The 20,451-nt window shown below is 32.7% G+C and overlaps 1 protein-coding gene and 1 long non-coding RNA gene across 2 annotated transcripts; both read left to right on the forward strand.

The window, feature by feature from the left end:
• The first annotated feature begins 319 nt into the window (after window positions 1-319).
• On the forward strand, window positions 320-5,193 carry LOC134681108 (uncharacterized). The gene is made up of 3 exons (XR_010100568.1): window positions 320-505; window positions 2,130-2,156; window positions 5,120-5,193. It is a non-coding gene; the product is annotated as an uncharacterized LOC134681108 (long non-coding RNA).
• Window positions 5,194-7,093: 1,900 nt separating this feature from the next.
• On the forward strand, window positions 7,094-19,888 carry LOC134685031 (uncharacterized). The gene is made up of 10 exons (XM_063544431.1): window positions 7,094-7,256; window positions 8,702-8,876; window positions 10,304-10,543; window positions 10,821-10,925; window positions 11,970-12,077; window positions 13,075-13,326; window positions 14,434-14,600; window positions 14,980-15,132; window positions 15,478-15,625; window positions 19,578-19,888. Exons 1-10 carry the CDS (start codon window positions 7,098-7,100, stop codon window positions 19,886-19,888), a joined length of 1,818 nt encoding a protein of 605 aa, XP_063400501.1. The 5' UTR covers window positions 7,094-7,097.
• The last annotated feature ends 563 nt before the right edge of the window (window positions 19,889-20,451 follow it).

Raw genomic sequence — 20,451 nt, forward strand, 5'->3', positions numbered from 1 at the left:
TTTGATGTGACTGTCATGCAAATGACAGATTTAGCTAGCCATATAAACCCCCATTTTCTACATAAGAAAATGCCTATACCAAGCCAGGTTATCCAATCGTTTGATGTGTTTGCACTTTTGATTTTGACATTAAATTAGAGACTTTCCGATTTGAATTTTCCTCGGAGTTCATCATTTTTGTGATTTTACTTTTTGTTATCCTATACAATTATTGTATGTATTCGAAGCTATCAATAATATAAAATCTTTAAACAACATCTTCGTGGTTCTACAGGTGCAGATTGTATAACTGATGGAATGAACAGTGTATATAGCGGGACAATAAATACTACCAAAAGTGGGCGAATTTGTCAGAAATGGTCTTTACAAATTCCTCATACACACGATAAAACATGGTTAGGAGATAATAACTATTGTCGTAATCCACACTTGTTTCCTGGAGGACCATGGTGTTTCACTACAGACGAGAATGTACCATTCGAGTATTGTGACATCCCAGTATGTGGTAAGATAACTACTTTTGTTCCAGTAAATAAAAAAAAAAGATAAATTATGATTGCAAATGAGACAACTCTCCACAAAAGACCAAATGACACAGCAATGAACACATATAGGTCACCGTACGGCCTTTAACAACGAGCAAAGGCAATACTACATAATCAACTATGAAAGGCCCCGAGATGACAAATGTAAAATAATTCAAACGAGAAAACTAATGGTCTAATTCATGTACAAAAAATGAACGAAAAACAAATATGTAATAAATCAACAAATGACAACCACCGAGTTACAGGCTCCTGACTTGGGACAGGTACATACATACAAAATGTGGAGGGGTTAAGCATGTTAGCGGAATCTCAACCCTCTCTCTTACATGTACCTGGAACAGTGGTGTACTAGTACAACGTAACAACGAACTATAAGTTGAAAAGGGCTTAACTCATAAGATGGATACAAATGGAAATACTACACAGAGTAGACGTGGTCGGTTATCTGTATATCCCAACAACAAAAAGACACTAAGTACAGATCTGAGAGTACTCGCTGTAACTGACAGATAGTTCAAAGCCACTAACAACTATACTGAACGACTTTAGAAACGCAACACTCATTTTGTTGATTTTTTTTACCAAATCTTTTTTGATTCTCTTACAACTACTTTTCATGCTTATCATGCTTCTTTCTTCTTACAAAAAATCAAAATCTGACTTACCTGTGGTTATTGAACATACCAAATTTTTGAAGTCGCACGAATTTCTTAAAGCGAAATTTTGGTCCCATGAAAGATTGTTTCAGTTTTTTGCTTTGTGAAACAGTTCTTTCAATCCTTTGCCTGATTTACTTTTTTTTTAAATGTTGCATCTCCATTTCGCCAAGTCTGAGAAAAAAAAACAAACAAAGAACTGAATTAACCCTTAAGAATACTGCAAACATGAAAACATAAACATAAATGTGCTGCAACCATACCGTATGACTTCAGAAACTTGTTCTACTGTCCTTCCGACAACGATACAAGTAGACAAGATTTGTTGCTGGCCATCAATGAACAGATCAACGTGTAGTGACAACGAAACATCAACAGAATTTGAGTATGCAACGTCATTTGCCAATCATGTTTACGGCCGCAACGTCAATTGCTAACCAAATTGCCGAGTCCCATTTAGTACAGATTCATACCATAAATGTTTCCAATGAACTGCATTGCCAAAGAATTGACCGAAGGAAAACTTGTAAAGCCCTCAAATTCCAACAGCATTATTGCCAAAACCAATTAATGGGTTGAACAAATGCAAAATCAGAAGGTTTAAAACAGAACCCAAAAAATGTCAGGCAGAATTTGTTGACCTTTCTGACAATCATTTTGGCGTTATTAACAGAATAATTTACCAAATTGTCGTGCTATATTACACTATTTACTGAATTTAACAATCATCGTATAATGTACATTAAGCTGTCAGTCCACACGAACATCGCTCCCTATTATACGTGTTTAACAAGGAGCCTTGAATGTTTTAAATATTTACTTCCTGTACTCGTTATTTATTTTTCTGAATAAAATATGATTATTAATGATATCAATGTCGGAAACTTTCCTTGAATTGACTATTAATCATATGGTTTGATTGCAGAAAAACGTCCAAACGAAAGATCAATCGGTAAGTAGTTGTATACTGCATGGCTGAATCATTAATTGTTCGTTTGGAATTCGTCTAAATTTGCTTATTCATCTGAAACATTTTTAACGATTTTAGTAAAAGAACAACATTCAGAACATCTCCAAGACTATCGTACAAAATGTAACCAGTCAATGTGTTTCTTTTATTATTTTTGTGAACCTACTTACATTGTAAACTTTATTTTATGCGTATTTGACTGCCTATGTTGAATTTATCCAATCATACTAATGTTGAATTTATCCAATCATACTAATGTTGAATTTATCCAATCATACTAATGTTGAATTTATCCAATCATACTAATGTTGAATTTATCCAATCATACTAGTTCTTCATAAATCCTTTAAGCTCTGTGCCATGCGGAGGAAGCGCAAATACCAAAATTTAAAATCTTTGCTTTGTCCAGACCGATATGTCCAGGACTACTAACACTCAATATATATGTTGTAAGCACTAGCACACGGAGGTGGATTATTCAATATACATGTTTGAGTGTAAAACGTAATTTCTAATACGTCTAGTAAATGACAATGACCGTTTGTTTACACAGTATTACTATGATAAAATACATAATGATATCTGGGTTTTTTTTTACATGATTTAGAATTTTCTATTCATCTGTTCAGTCACTTTAGTGTTTAAGAATAAATCATTCCACTAAATGTAAGGATATTTTTTATAAACACCTGATTGAGTAGTTTTTGCATTACTGTGCCCCTCTCCAGTCGTGGACCTCTGGTTTTCTTAGTCTTGTTTGTTTTTATAATTTTAGGTTTTTTTTTTTATTTTGAGTTATGTGTGTCGTCCATTTTTTCTGAACTAGTATACACTGTTTTAAGGGGCCAGCTGAAGTCCGCCTCCGGTTACTAGATTTTCTAGCTGTGTTAAAGACTCATTAGTTACTGGCCTTCGGCTGTTTTCTGTTCTTTGATCGGAACCGAACCGAAAGAGTAACCTAGAAATATAGCCACATTTGTCTTTTTCTGACCTGTAGTAAAAACCTTACCAAAGTGAGACCTCCGCTATTGTTGAGTGGGATATATAAATTCCTAGCAATGTGCAATCAGAACGAAGTAAAATCGATGTATCATGTTGAGAGTTAGGCACGCTCTCTGAATGTAAACAACACTTACAACAACTCATTTAATATTCCGGTAGCTGGTATTTTCCATGGTAAAATTTCTGTTTTCATCCAACCTGCCCTCATTTCCAAGTAGAAATATAACTAGTCGTATCGTCCTGGTCGACTCGTACTTTTGCAGATTATACATATTGTATGCATTGTTTATTGGTTCATGTCTAGAACATGCATGTAATATTTGCCACTGAATCTTACGAAGAAAAAAATCAAATCGATCAATTTAAACCGTTTTTTTAACAGATTGAATAATGCTTCATATGTTTCGTTTTCTGTAGAGTTCTTGAACAACCATCCGATATATATTAATAAAAAAATTTAAGAGGTAAAAACATACAAGTGGTACGCGGAGTTGATGCAAAATCTCCAGGAATATTTGCTATGAAGGAGTTAATGAATTTTACAAGTGCATCTTAATTATGAACTTTTCGCCACATTTTACAATTTGACGTTGTATTTGACATGAAACCAACTGTACTTGTATGTAAGAATCATCCATTCAGCATTTCATATCTGTATTAAATTAACTTATGACAATTCATCTTCCACTAGATTTAATTAAACAATAATAAGTCAAATTAAATTATGTATCATGACTCTTTGTCCTTTTCACCATTGGTCACACATTTGGGAATTACACTGTGTTTCCCTTGTTCTTAATTCAAGTGAAATGATTTCATTATAATCTAGTGTTTACATATTATACGTTATTCAGCGGGCACATGGAACTGTAGTTCTTATAAACGATAGTTCAATGCTGCTACATGTAATTACTTCTCGAAGATCATCCCTTGATAATCCGAAACAAAAGAAACTGAAGTAGCTGTTAAAACCCTTGAATTATTAATTGATTCCAGGATTAACCTTATACCCCCGATGCGTATGTAAATGACTAGCTGCATAAATACATTTACAGTTAAAACAGTTGTCTAGACAGCAAACTATACTTGTTGTTTAAAGAAAACGTCGTTCTTAGTTTGTTTTTATTTTAAATGAAATCTGCAGATTACTCAATTTTTATTTTTTAACGTTAACATTTGACTTTTTTAAGACCGGAACCTTGAAACGTTTTTTTGATTTTTTTTTTTTTTACTTTTGAATTTGCAACTTGACTTTCCTTTATTTACATTTGTAAACACATATTACACTTCAGGCTAAGCATCTATATGTTAAAGTTCATGGTCATGAATAATGCTTTTAAATTATCACACATACATTTTACATTGGTAAAATGACATCGTAATAGCTTTCATGGTATATAATGTAGCATGAGCATGAACTTTTATCATTTTAAATGGGTTATACGAAGGAATTGTGCTTATTGAGTTGGAGGTTTTACGCCAGATTTTTGGACTCTTTGTTGGGCGCGAAGCTATATTATCAATCATTATCGGGATCATCATCCGATGGATGGGCGAATCAGATGGCAGCTCAAGTTGTTTCCGGTTCAAATCTGAGTGCAAGTGTACTTGATGCAGCCGTCTTCTAATATTCTATGTTGCACAAAGTTAAAAAGTTAAGAACTTCTCCTGGATAGATATGAATCAAAGTTTATTGTTAAACTTAGAAAATATCCTTCTTATTTCCATTTTATTAATTCAACAAAACTTACCTTTACTTTGATGATAATTTTGCGATAATTTACATCCCTAGAAATAATATGTTGTAATTATTCTTGACAGTACAGTTTACATCCATAGATTCGAAAATAATCAGTTTATATAGACAAGGATCAACGTGATTTTAAAATATGAAATTTTTTTAATCGATTTTGCAGGTTTTACATTTTATGATTGAATTTTAGATTGTCCTGCGGTGAAATGTTATAATGATGCAACACTCCTACTGGAAACATGTACTTGTAGCTGTTTATCACCCTTTTCTGGACTGTTCTGTGAAACAGGTATGGATTAGAGGTTACACATATTTGTATAATACCCGACTGCTTTATTGTAACTCTACAAAGTACTGTTATTTCGACCGATGCTGTACTGCCGCTTTGTTATACAGAATTTTGTGTAAAACAACTATTGTTTTGAAATGCACAATTGTGGTAGCATTAACACTAATATTGAATTAAGGTACATAACCTAATATGCAACACTTACCTATAGTCAAGAAGTGCCTTAATGCTATACTTGTCTACTGCACGTTATTAACTAAGAGGAAGTCGTGTAGACCATTTTTGTGTGAAAACCCCGGTGAATTACAATCACTCCTTTAGTTCTTTTGTACAATGCAATTAAACATTATAACTCAAAACTATGTAACTTCGAGCTTATCTAAATTAAAAATATTTAAGGGTGTGCAGATGTATTGTTTTATAAACCTTTACATATCAGTGAATATGATTTAGAAATGAAGCCAACACAGTGGCCTGGTGGAAATTATGCACTTCATACATCTATGTTTGGCTGTCCTGAAGACGTTGACTACGGATGGATGACGGGATATGTCAACATGACACTGCTGCCTAAATCAAGGAACATGTTTTGGAATGATCTTGACTGGTATACATTCGAACCCCATATTCTTGGTCCGTATACTCAGCAAGCAATACAGATTAATTTTTGCATTATGAACTCAACAGCTGATAATCCATGGCCAGCTGGAAATTATTGCATATACAAAGCTAATGACATATGTCCGATCGGTAATATTATTATTAAGTAACAATGTCATTCCTATTTAAAATTGCATCAGATAAAAAACCAAATGGGAAAATTATGTTTTTAAAATTTGTTTACTTTTGCTGAAAAAAAGCAACGCTATTGATAATGTTCTCTGTGGTCCCAGATATTATAAACGCTGAGTTCCATTCCTATTATAATGCAGCAATTTTTAAGGACCATGTCTTATTGAAACCAAGAGGATATTGAAAATACGTCACCGGGAAGAATGTAATTCACTACGTCTTTATGATTGTGTCACTTCATCCTCGATTTAGCATTGCAAAATTCTTCAAAACATCATATATTAACACAAACCTCCTTTGTATCTTTAGTTAGTTCAACTCGTTTTAATCGTATTTCCATAATACATATAAATAAGAAAAATACATTTACAATACAATTTAGTAACAATTCTTGCCGTTAATATAATCAATGTTGTATCCTCATGAAACGGTTTATAAATAAAATTGAGAAAGGAAATGGTGAATATGTCAAAGCGACAACCACCCGACCATAGAGCAAACAACAGCCGAAGGCAACCAATGGGTCTTCAATGTAGCGAGAATTCCTGCACCCGTAGGTGTCCTTCAGCTGGCCCCTAAAATATGCATAATAGTACAGTGATAATGGACGTCATACTAAACTTCGAATTATACACAAGAAACTAAAATTTAAAATCATACAAGACTAACAAAGGCCAGAGGCTCCTGACTTGGGACAGGCGCAAAATTGCGGCGGGGGATAAACATGTTTATGAGATCTCAACCCTCCCCCTATTTCTCTAGCCAATGTAGAAAAGGAAAAGAATAACAATACGCACATTAAAATTCAGTTCAAGAGAAGTCCGAGTCCGATGTCAAAAGATGTAACAAAAGAAAATAAATGTTCATATCATCTATAACCGGCTAATCTTCTGTGTTTGAACGATACTAAAATCATTCAAAAATGCTTTTAGACGCAAACAATTTAAAACGTTAAATATTCCATAGATCCGAATATTTATAATTTTTGTAGTTTGTTACATTGTAATTATAGTTATTGGTTCGACTGCATTACTCAAACAATTGTCTCATTTCCATTTATATTACGTCAGGTTTTAACGAAGGAAGTATGACAGTACGTGGTTATACCTACGAGTTAGGAGGAGATCTACCAGATTTAAAAATAGACAATTCTACAGACCTGACTTTAATGTATTGTTGTAGAGATGACGGAAACGCCGATGAACCTATACAATTGCCACACGACTTCCCTTTTATTTTGTTTTTGGTATGTATGAATTATAAATTTGATTTTTTTTTGTATCTATGGATAACAAAATGATTCTTATTAGAATGCAACAAGTGCTCAACCATTTGGTTTTTGTTATCATACTAATATTATAAAACGGTTGGCACATGGTGAAAACCACTTGCATGTGTCATGCCTGTATCATCTTTTCGTGTTTGGTGATTTCTACATATAAAAAATTAAAGCATTTTGTTAATCTTTGGTAGAATTTCAATGGAACCAATATCAATTTAAACAAAGATTGCTTGTGCATTATGCTATTTAAAGAAACCATTTTTATTTTCATGTTTAAATACACCTGTCAAAATCTCTGGAACCAATGAGTTAATTATTATTTTGAATAATATTTGTGATGTATGTCGTTGATGGAATATGTTCGTTGTTGTGTTGTGGATTGCATGTTGTGTCGGAATATCATATTATTTGTTTGTGCGTTTCTCTGTACGTGTGGTGAACGTTCTCGGGTGTCCATTTGCTATTTTTCTGTCACGTAGTACAATAGTGTTATGATTATAGCAATACTTTTTAACATTGTCATTCAGCATTAAACCAGGTTTAACGCATCATTTGTTTTAAAATGTGCCCATCCAAGTCAGGAACATGAATAGTTTGTTTCTATGTAATGTTTGTTGGCGTAGGTTTTTGTTGCACTTCAGTGTCCATGTTGTTCCTCTTATAGTTGATGTGATTCCCTCGGTTTTAGTTTGTAACCCGGTTTTTTTCTCTCTCTATCGATTTATGACTTTTGAACATCTGTATACTACTGTTGCCTTTATTTGCAAAATTTATTTTCCTAATACAAAAAGAGTTACACTAACAAGATCCGTAACAATGTGCATATGGTGGACGTCTTCAAAACGTTAGGTCATTTTTAATATATGGAAAGTTAAATCGTATACTAGTTTAATGGTATTTGAAATATTTTTAAGAAATCTAATTTTTTGCTTGACATTAATTCTGGGATGATGTTCTACTAACCAGTGCAATGACTGTTTGTGGAACACAAGCAAAATTGTCTTGATATTCAGGCTAGCATTGGAACTATTAAAACACACGTTGGTTCATATGATATCTTCATTTCGTTTGTCCATATTACAAGAGCCCGTCTTGCAATAAAGTATGCCTGTACTTTCTTTTCTGTTTTTATAGATTAAGTTTACGTTTTCCGTTTTGTTAATATGTTTTCCACAAAAACATCGAAGTTACGAATCGTTTCATCGTTTAAATTCGTCACTATTTTTCGTGAAAGCACAACGTTGCTGACATAAAGAAATTTCTACTATGGAATATACTGAAGAAGGTGGGGAATACGACAAGGATTTTCAACTGACATATAAGATGTATTCTGTCAACAACAAAAACGCGTGTTTTGAAACCCATTAAAAGTTTAAAAAGAAAACGCTATACACCTATTGTTATTTTAGGGGCCAACTACCGACACGTGCCAAGAAGTGGATAATATGAAATGGACATTGGATGGATTTTACCTGGTCAACGAACATCTTAACTTTGAATATGATGGATTGCATCCTAATTTTACTGGCCATGCTGTTTATCATAGACATGTAGGCATACCGTTGTGCTACTATGAGCCATTAAGTACGTAGTTATTTCATTTCAAAAACATTAGTCAAATGAAAAAATCGTTTTTTTTATATACTAGTATATCCAATTTATAATGACTTATCCCAAAACCTTTGATTCTAATCTGCAGTCACAATTCTGCGGTAATTTCAAAATAAACTTCCGTGTTTTACACTTCATCATACCGTATAGCGGGTTATTTTCGCGGGTGTAAAATTTCGCGGTTTTCATTGAATAAGGTATACGAAAAATTTTGGCGGTTATTATTTTGGCGGATTCAACATTTTTAACATTACCTTTGCATGCACATATTTAAATTGGCGGAATTTATTTTGGCGATTTTGTTCTATCCGCGAAAATAAGCGAAAATTTACACCCCGCGAAAATAACCCGCTATACGGTATCATTTTAAATATTGTAATGAATTTCTCATGTTATCATTAAACGTGTGCCATCATTTAAGGTAGACATAAGTTTTCTCGAATTAAATATAACTGCATATATACATATGAACAGTATTTAAAAAAAACATTAATACAAAAAGCACACATTATATACGAATGTATCATTTAACTGAAGGCCATTCAAAGTTGATGTATATATGAACATGTACTTACAAATGAATCACACATACTTTAACTAAAATTTTGATAGGTGTATTTCTTCTTTAGAGAATCATGAGAGATTTGTTTGGTCAATTTACATTTTCTCTGATCAAAACTTTAATCAGTGTCAAATAAAATGAAATATTTTTGGAACAAAGGAGGTGTAGATATATGAGACAATATCTGAAAAAGTAGAATGTTTGGCAATAAGAAAAAAACAAAACAAATGTCTTTAGACGCGGTATTTTAACAGCAGAATTCGAAGGACGCACATTGAGGATCTAGGGACTGTTGTCTGTAATTCAAACATTGTTAAATTGGGTAACAATGGCAATTTATAAAAATGGTCCAAAAAATAAAGTTCTTTCAAGTTACCAAAGTGAATCAATTTAAAAAAGTTTCTAATGGGATTAAGGAATAAGTTTAAGACACTAATTGTGGTTTTCTAGTATATACTGCAATAATGTATCCAATGCCAATTATTGACTTTAACATTTGCTATACGAAAGAATTAGAAATATATTAAAATATAGTCAGATATGTCGGTAACATGAAAGACTAATGAGTAACATGACAACGGTAGCAGGACGGAGTTGGCAACAGAAAGGATTTTTTTTGTGAAAAATAGGACATGGAAATAAGAATTTTTCAGATATTGTCTCATATACAGGTGGTCATTGAGAAACCGAACATGACAATGAAAAAGAAAAACACTTCAAAAGTCAGTCGTATATCTGAAAATTCTATTAAGATTATGAGCAAAAGCTTTCTTCAAATGTCAGGTGGGTCAAATTTACTTGTGTTGCAAAGATTAAAATGACCATTATCATGATACAGGTAAACGAGAGTGTGTCTTTAAGACTGACTTCGGAGCTTCATATAAAGGTCACGAAAATATTACGAAATCAGGGAGGCACTGCAGCTTATGGAAGGATAATAGCCTTGAGTTTACTACAAGTACCAGATGGATAGGGGAATTTGAAGAAAATTACTGTAGGAAAATCGATATGGGATTGAAAACTCCCCCTGGTTGCTATATTGGTGGTGAATTTGAAAGCTGTGATATTCCAGAATGCGGTAATCTAGTTACAATTATGATAATAAGTTGTATAATCTGGACTGCTTTTAAATCAGATAAATGTTCTCTGTTCTTTTTCAATGGTACAGTCCGATATCTTTTTGTCAACAGTCTCAATAATTTTCGCTTTAAAGTGTGTTCAATATGCGTTAACTGGAATGAACATATTTTCGTCAGTTTAAATGTCTAACATCATTATTACAGTTTTTTTGTTTTAATTTGTAAAAGATGTCTTATCGGAAGACAGGAGATACCTAAATGAAACCTTTATTTCAGAGGACGACCCAGAATATTTGGAAATATTTGGAAAGGGGAGAAGCTACAACTCAGCACCATCACTTAGCAGCACACCTGCTTCTTATGCAGTGGATGGTTTAATTGGTAACACATAAAAATTATTTCCTTTTCTGAGAAACCAAAGGTTACTTTACATTGCAATTTGTCAGGTCATCCCTCTGATCGTCTTTTAATCTGTTTGTCCAAGAATTATTTTGAACTTTATACTTATAAAATTTCATTTTTTTTTTTTTTTTTTATTATCATATCTTATTGCAGCAGTTGTTGTCAAAGGACACAATCCTTGAATAATCAATTTTTGAGTAATCAGATATTTAGCATAAAGAAAAATGATGAGACTACCAATACAATCAAAGAAACGATCCGGTTGACATTTTGCGAATTTGAAATCAATAGGATCTTCCTTAATTATACAAAGGTGGTCGTCTGTATGCATATGTCAGCATTGAATATTCAATCTTATTTTATTCGTCGTTTCTTTACTATACTCACAAAATATTTGTTTTAGGTGTATATGACTCGATTTTAATGTATATCTGAAGAAATTCATTCAAACATTAATATCTTTGTATAGAAATTTAGACAAAAGAAGATACCGATAGCAAAAATATCGGGATTTATATTCTATATAGAACAATGTAAATTTCATAAAAGTTTTATAATATGTTTGTCTTACTATATATAGTAATGTACGAAAGTAATGATGTCAAATAGTACACGTAAACGACATTCAATCGGCGAAACATTGCTATCAAAGCAATTTCAATCCGTATAATCGTTTTCATTATAAAACTTCATTGATGTCAACTTATGTAAATTTAAAAACGAGTCTATGATTTTTTTTTCAAACCAAGTGAAACGAATTTGCTTATATCAAGAAGAATATGTAAGGTTATGGAATCAGACAGGAACCAACAGAAGAGTAGAAACTAACAAAACCTTCAGCAAATCGACTTTTCCAATATCAAATACAAGCAGGAACATTTAATGAATACTTCGTCATCAAATAATACCTACTTTAGGTCGTGAATTTAAAGGTGATCAATCAAAACTTTGGAATATATTGAAGATGGACGTCTTTCGATAGATCTGTTGTTTTTATAGTGTAACAGTTATTTTTATCAACAGGTGCAGGACTAACTTTTAGAAATTCCAGATCGTATTCTAAGCCATGGTATTTACTTAATTTACAAGAGTATGTTGAAGTTCATGCAATCGTTCTTTACCGAATGCAAAGTAAGATATTGATAATCGTACACATACATTTTACATAAACTTATGTCGCATGCTATGAGACGAAATGAAAGATGTCATCATATCAGGAAAATATCTTCAGCAAACTTATTGCTTTTGATGATGCAATTGTCAATTCGTTGGAAACTATCAACAATTGCCTGACAAAGAATGCGATTACAATATTAAACACACAGTTTTAGATCCAAAAAAATACTGAGTTAAATTAGAATAAAAATTTACAGGTATTAGAATAATTAACATAGATTGACTACAAAAACTCGTACTTTAGAAATCAAACATTCTGCTTATACAAACAATGACAGAAGTATGACTGTGACGACTATAATGAATATAGATTTTTTTTAAATGCCAATATAAAAAAGGAGATGTGGTATGATTGCCAATGAGACAACTATCCACAATGTTTACATATAAATAAACAGATATGGTATGATTGCCAATGAGACATCTCTACATAAGTAACCAAATGTCACAGAAATTAACTACTATAGGTCACCGTACGCTCTTTAATAATGAGCAAAGTCAATACCGAATAGTCAGCAATAAACGATACCAAAACTATCAATGTTAAACCATTCAAACGAGAAAAACAACGGCCTTATTTATTAGCCTGATATATATTTATATATATATATATATATATATAGACATAGTTTTCAATTTAGACTTGTATATAGAAATAGGAAGATGTGGTGTGAGTGCCAATTAGACAACTCTCCATCCAAATAACAATTTAAAAAGTAAACCATTATAGGTTAAAGTACGGCCTTCAACACGGAGCCTTGTCTCACACCGAACAACCAGCGTATATGTATAAGGTTGAGAAGTAATTGTTTAAATGAAAGCCGTTATTGATACAACAAAAAGCACAAATTGATAAGGAAACTAATAAATCGTGAAAAGTATAAACTCTGCAAGTTTTTTTTTGCAATAGCGAAAAAAGGATAAAATGGACTTATAATGTCTGTATTTTCAGTTTGGTTCCCAGTAAGCCACAGATATGTAGGAACGTATGTTAGTAAAAATAGATGGGATTTCCTGACATATGGAGCATACAGATGTGAGGAAAACCGAAATCCTAGGAAAAATGCAATATTTCGATATCAGTGTAAACGTCCTATTGTCGGACAATATGTCAGTGTGACAAATTTTGACTTTACTAATGAAAACGCTAGACAGGGCTACTACCATTTCTTTGAAATAGAAGAGATTCAAGTGATAGGAAAATGTAAGTTTAAACACAATTGGGTTTTTTTTCTCAATATTTTTGCATCAAGTACATTTAAGAGACATTGATTGTCGAATTGCGTAACTGGTGCAGTAAATAAGAAGCAACAGTAGTTTACAGCTGTTCGAAAGTCGTAAATTGATTGAGACTAAACAAACCCTGGTTACAAACTAAAACCGAGGGAAACACATCAACTATAAGATGAAAACAACGAAACATCAGAATTCGAAAGACTGGAGGGTAACAAAAAAACAAACGACATTGCAACACACAGAAACGAGCTATAAGATAACAACTGCCATTCTTCCTAACTAGGTACAGGACATTTTAAAACACAAAATGATGGGTTGAACCTTGTTTTGTGGCTAGCCAAACCTAGCGCATTACAGGACAGGAATACTAGTACAGTACACACAAATGAAAAACATTCAGGACAGAGAAAATATCAATTGACAATACAATAGTACGTTCCGACATGCTAACCACCGAATAAAAAAGAAAATTGAAACTGTTCATGATGTTACTTTTGAACTGAACGATATATTTGCGTTGATGAATTCTGGGTTCTAATAATAAGTAATGGCTCAGAGGCTGCAGAGAACATTTACTCTGCTAGGTATTTGTGATACCAGAATATGAAATTTAAAACGAAACATTGACCATGTTAACGAAGTAAAAAGTTTTTAAACTAATCTTCAACCATGTATATATTATTTATAATTATTAAAAGAACTTGTACCGATTTAGACTTAGATAGAGTTGATCAATGTCACATGATTCTATAAAAATGCTTGTTATATGTGTCCTAAACATTGTCAGTGTAAACAACGCTGTACCAATTTCATTGAGGCTTGAACTAAAGTTGTTCTCTATTTCATCAGCAAAATAGAATAGCCAATTTCAAAATTCAACATAATCTCAGTTAAATCTCTTTTATATAAGTAGTGTGCTGTGTTCTTGAGACAGACATAAAATATCCACACACAGCGAATTCGTTATGTCAAAAAGATTTCTGTCAGGTCTCAAAATTCTTCTTTTAAAATATCTGTGAGTCGGATTTGATGTGTATGCTCAATGATGCTGACCAATTTTTGTCTTTTTTCAAAGCAACAATGTGTGGACGACAATTAGGTCTCATATCCGGTGATGTTTACGATTACCAGTTAGAATCGTCCTCGAGGAAAGACAAAGATCATCTATCAAACTATGGTCGTTTATTCTTCCCAGAAACTGGCTGGTGTTCTAGTTCTGATGATGTTTCTCCATGGTTTATAGTATGTTTGTCTTTAATAAGAGAATCCCCATGGTTTATGGTACATTATTTTGAAATGAATTAATACCTTTTGTAATCTTATTAACAATATTTGAAATATAAGAGGTTTAATCTATTTAATTGAATTGTGCTTCCTTACAGATGCAAGTTAACGTCACTCATTGGGTGACATTAAAGAGAGACGAAATATAACAGAGGTACATTCAAACTCATAAGTAGAAAGTAAAATGATGACGCCATGTCAAAAAAACAAAATATACATCACTTAACAACACGCAACAATTTCATTTAATATTTTCAATAAATATATTGTACATACATACATGTACATCATATTAAACTTAGAATTTGCTAAACTCTTCAGGAACTGTATTTTTAAGGTTGATTTTATTGTGCCTTTAAAACTCCAAGGTGTTGAGCTACAGGGAATAAAAGACGGTTCAAATGCACAATTTATTGACTCGTTTAAAATAATGTATGGTAATGACAGGAGCAACCTAACTTTTTACGAGGACCCGATCGGAACAGTGAAGGTTTGCTAAAAACTTTTATTTTTCATCATTAAAACCGAAATTTATGAACCAACAAAATATATAATTTTTCAAGAAATATTTATAGAGACAAATTTGAGATTTTGATTTTGAGACACATTTAAGAACGTTTTTCTAATTTTTGTATATGCTCTCTATACATGCTATACAAATATTCAGTTACTTTCTATGTCTTCAGTTTGTTATATTTTAGAAATTAAAAAAGATAAATGCATTCCTTCTTCGATTTTCAAAGATGTATGCAAAATTTTACCAAAATCTGTGACATAGCCTATTTACTGTCACTTTACCTTAAATGCTACTGACATAATACATATTTTTTTTTAGATATTTATAATCAATCCGATGATAAGCCCACTGTCTATTCATCAGTTTATTTTTAATAAAGAAATTTATGGCAGATACCTTAAAGTGGTTCCAGTGGATTACAAAGAAGCATGTTTAAAACTTGAAGTCATTGGTTGTCCAAAACAAGGTATGAGAAAAAAAAACGATACATAGACGGCACACGTAGATGAATTTTAGTCTTAAGCAGACTTTTTGAATTTAACATTATCTGAAAAGTCTGAGCATTAAAGTATTTACTCATTTTCATTCTTTTAATTAACCTTCAAACGTTACCATACGATCACATATAGTACTGTTCATAAAATTGAAAATAATCTGAATGGATACGGATAAATAAACACTATTGACCAGTCTATATAAAGCCTTAACAGATTCAACTGGCTTTAAATAAGAACAATAATCAATTCATCGCAGTGGAACACTCTGAAAAGGAACTAAACTCATTGCAACTTTGAGATAAAGGACAGTAATACAATCGCTGTTTATTTGCTGATTGTGTGTTATTTTGTTGTGCACGTACTGATTGTGTGTCAAGAATGGATACCACTTATCCTTTGTTGTATTATCATGACGTTATTTATGACATTAATTTAGAAAAACATTAAGAAGGTCTTTTATTTCTGTTGTTATAAGTCTCTAGCGTGGACATTTTATAACTTTCTTTTTAATTTAAGACATTTCTCAAATTTATACAATTAGTTCATAGGTTTCTCTAAAGTAGTACATTACATTAATAGCAATACTCATATATGAAGACCCTAATTCAATACTGAACGAATAACAATGAGATGAAAAACAACGATCCAGAGTTGTTGACGCTTTTTCTAAACATATTAAAACTTAATCGAGAGTTGTCTCCCTTTGTCTGTTGTGAATTATAATTCACAAATACCAAATACTAACTAAAGACTTTCTGTATATAATACTCATTTGTGTAGAGGTTCCATCCTCTGTATTTCATATACAACTTATACAAAAACAATCATTTGAATTAAACATACATTTTATTACACCAACTTGTATTTACATTTTCATGACTAGAATATACATTTTTTACTTTGTGGCATTACTTTTGCTACAGAGTATTCTTTAATATTTTGTTGAGGCGCCAGGGTGACTACTGATTACCTATACACAATGGCTATCAGCTGACCTATGTTGACATAGTGTCATAAAACCCCTGGTAGTTAAATACGGTTACACCACCACCTACCATGGGGAGTGCCCGGGGAAAACACTCGTATTACCAATGCTCCAGTTAGCGCCCCACCTGTTGGCAGGTGTAGGCCTCCCTTCTATAAGATGAGGTGGAGGAGGTCCCAGAGTCACCCATCTGTAGACCACACCGTTACCACTAACCACATTTTCCAAACCTGCAAATTTTATAACTTGTCAGGCCCAGAGCAAGGGCCGAATGAAATAATCCCCTAATCACTACCAGTCTCCCTGGACCTCCCCCCATTCAAAATTGACTCTGCGCCTTAGAATAAAAGAAGATAATCGATTTTTTTTTAAATGTCTTGTTTTCGTTCCAATTAATATAATTGTTAATTAATAAAAACTAAAATTAATGCTGGATGCACAAATCACAATAGTCCATAATATGTTAATAAAGTGCTTAATAACGGAAATGTCCAATTCATAGAAACGCAAGTTTATTCGAAATTATCCTGTATTGGTCCAATACTATGAAGGTCCTGCTTGGATACTGGTAACCATAATATGCCAATCAAATACAGCAAACAGATGCCTGAAAATATAAAACAAAAACAGCAGCAACTATTCTCATAGGGAGGGCGGGCGGGTTTTAAAGTTTAACTAATTTGTGTAACACCTGCTTTCTAGTCGACAGCAAATTAACAAGTGCCCGATTCGGGAATTCCAAAATTCTAATTCAAGCTGACACGGGAATTCCAAAATTCTGATTCAAGCTGAAAGCGCCCTCAATGGCCATACCGAATATGGCAATGAGCTACAGGCTGCAACACCCACACACCCACACAAATATTTGATTGAATTAAACCAGATTATTGAAAATATGAAATTTTTATAATCTCTATTAGTGTAAATCTTAATGAAATAGAATAAGATCGTGTTTTAAATTGAAATAAATACACTACTACGAGGTAAACGTGTTCTCGGTCAATCAATTAGGAAATTATATAAAAAATAACACTCCACCTCTCACAGGCAGAATTGATCTTAGATTAATTTGTCTATAATATTGTATCTCCCTATTTATCATACAGTTTGTAACGCTTTAATGGATATCTATAGTCTTCAAATGTTTTGTTTTAACTAAATCAGAAAAAACGGATAAAAAATTTAAAGTTATTCAATAAATGGAAAACTATAGTTTTTCATGAATAGGTCAAAGACGCCGGTAAAGATACACCTATGTCATGTAATTTCAGTAATTCAGAAAACACTTATGGTCTCATTTCCCATGTCATAACAGGAGACCTTAACATCGTTAGCGACCGAGAGTTAAAATCATCCCTCTGTAAAGGACCTAAATATCGTCCCCCGTCAATTATTAATCTGAATGAGTGTCTTAATATCATCCACGACTCACTCCGTACCTACTGTTCGAGATGGGTAAAACGGGGAAACAGCTGACAAAAAATCTTTGGGTATATAAAAAAGAAGATGTGGTATGATTGCCAATGAGACAACTATCCACAAAAGACCAAAAATGACACAAACATTAACAATTATAGGTCACCGTACGGCCTTTTGGACTATTTTTAATTCAGTATTGAAGATAGTTGATATTCGAATACAACATTTTACTCTTAACAACAACCATAAAAACCCTATTTAGCGTATCAAATATAAACTAAAAGAACTAGCCAAGGAATTTGTTATTGTCCCGGCTGATAAAGCTGCTCACAATATCATTATTGTTTGACGTAAATTGTATATTGAGGTTCTGCAAAAGGAAATCACGAATTCACCAACATTCCAACTGACTTCATGTGGTCATTATATACATTTCCTGTTTACAAAACTTTGAATTTATCGAAAAACTAAGGATTTTTTTATCCCAGGAATAGATTACCTTAGCCATATTTGGCACAACTTTTTGGAATTTTGGATCCTCAATGCTCTTCAACTTCGTATTTGTTTGGCTTGATAAATATTTTGATATGAGCGTCACTAATGACTCTTATGTAGATGAAACGCGCGTCTGGTGTACTAAATTATAATCCTGGAACATTTGATAACTATTCATTTTCAGAAAACGACATCTGTAACAAACACAAACGTGTAGCTACTTCTGTTCAAGCAGAACCAAATACAATGACATACCAACTATGTACTGGCTTCCGAAGCTACAGAGAAAAACTTACTACTATAGATTTATTTCAACTTCAAGCCATTGTTCCACTACTTAATTGTCTATTCTACTTACTGGTACACTTGGTACAATAAAAAACCTGATAATAAATTGTTTCACGCGTCAGTAGTGCACCAGCTGAGGACTTTTGGCGCGTTTCCCATTTTCATGCAGACGGAGTATCTAGCTTCCAGAGTTGATATGGCTGATGAGATCCTGAGACGATCAGAACTTTGACGATCAACTGTACAATCTGATTGCTGTTATCATTGTGAAAGTCTGAAATTCGTGCTCTTTGGAACAATATAAAGTATCTTGGTTGCTTATGAAATTAACGGGCCTAGACACGACCAACATCGATGTCGCAGTTCGCTGTGTTTATTTTTGCATATCTAATCTGGTTTGCAAAACAATTAAATGACTTAATTCAATTAGACAGTTAATGATCCTTTGTATGCTTACCCTATAAACCCGCTGAAAAAGGCATGGATCGTAGGTGAAACTGCATTAATTATTCAGCAACATAGCCCATTTACTGTTCCTAGACATTACGTTATACATAATATACATTCGTTAAACGAACAGAAATAACATTCTGAACAAAAAGTCAGAAAATACATGAAAACATTCGCATTTAGAATAATTTTTTTGATTTTATATCATAAAAACTGGGAGATGAACGTTAAAACAAACGTGTATCAAAAAAGCCACTGTTTATATTTTGATGTGTTATTTGTAGTGAGACGTGACTTGTGGTGTAGAGATACAAAATTCGACTTTGGTTTTGAAGTCCTCAGATATCATTCGTTTTGGATGGCCGAGCATCATGATATAGAACGTATGGGCAAAACAGGAATAGATTTGAAACAATGTTTTGAACGCTGTCAAAATATATCTTGCACTTCCTTCTCATCTGAGTACCCGAACAGTCGTTGTACACTACATTTTGGACACAAATATACTCCGGAGTATCATAGATGGTGGATTGAGGGTGTCGATCCTGGAAATGTCTACTATCAAAGACTGTGTTTTAAAGGTTTGAATTATTGATATTTATGTAAAGGATTGCGTTTTATCAAAGCCTGAATATGAATTTAAATCGCATTATTAGTTACGGCAAAATAAAAAAAAAATGCAAACTACAAACAAGGGAACAGAGATAAAACGAAATATTATTTAGAATTTGAAATTCAAACACATGAATATGACATCAAATTGACCGTTGTAACAAAATTACTGTTGATTTATTTATTTTCAATGTTCGTGGTATGAGGAAAACTTACATATTCGTGGAAATTTCATTTCGTTGATTTAGCAAAGTCGGCACTTATTTCTATAGAAAATGTGTAATTCATTGAACATTAAAATTCGAGTTTCTCCTGTACCCACGAATAACACGACAATTGATAACCTACGAATATTAATGAATCCACTGTATAATCTTTTTGAGATTATCTTATCAAAACTCTTTTAAAGTACATTGCAGGTCATAAAATGCATTGTTCAATGATTTGAGCGCTATCACCTCTTTTACATTTTAGTTAGTTGTGTCGATTGGTCAAAGACCAATTCGTGTACTAGTTATAACTTTCCGACTATTTATAATGTTAACC

Source organism: Mytilus trossulus, chromosome 1, assembly GCF_036588685.1.
Source record: "Mytilus trossulus isolate FHL-02 chromosome 1, PNRI_Mtr1.1.1.hap1, whole genome shotgun sequence".
Lineage (NCBI taxonomy): Eukaryota > Metazoa > Mollusca > Bivalvia > Mytilida > Mytilidae > Mytilus > Mytilus trossulus.

Excerpts from the sequence above, each read along its gene's own strand:
- LOC134685031 (XM_063544431.1), top strand. The coding sequence starts at position 7,098 with ATGACAGTACGTGGTTATACCTACGAGTTAGGAGGAGATCTACCAGAT. Across the intron at positions 13,327-14,433 it reads GATTCAAGTGATAGGAAAAT|CAACAATGTGTGGACGACAA; the intron begins GTAAGTTTAAAC and ends CTTTTTTCAAAG. Across the intron at positions 14,601-14,979 it reads ATGTTTCTCCATGGTTTATA|GTTGATTTTATTGTGCCTTT; the intron begins GTATGTTTGTCT and ends TGTATTTTTAAG.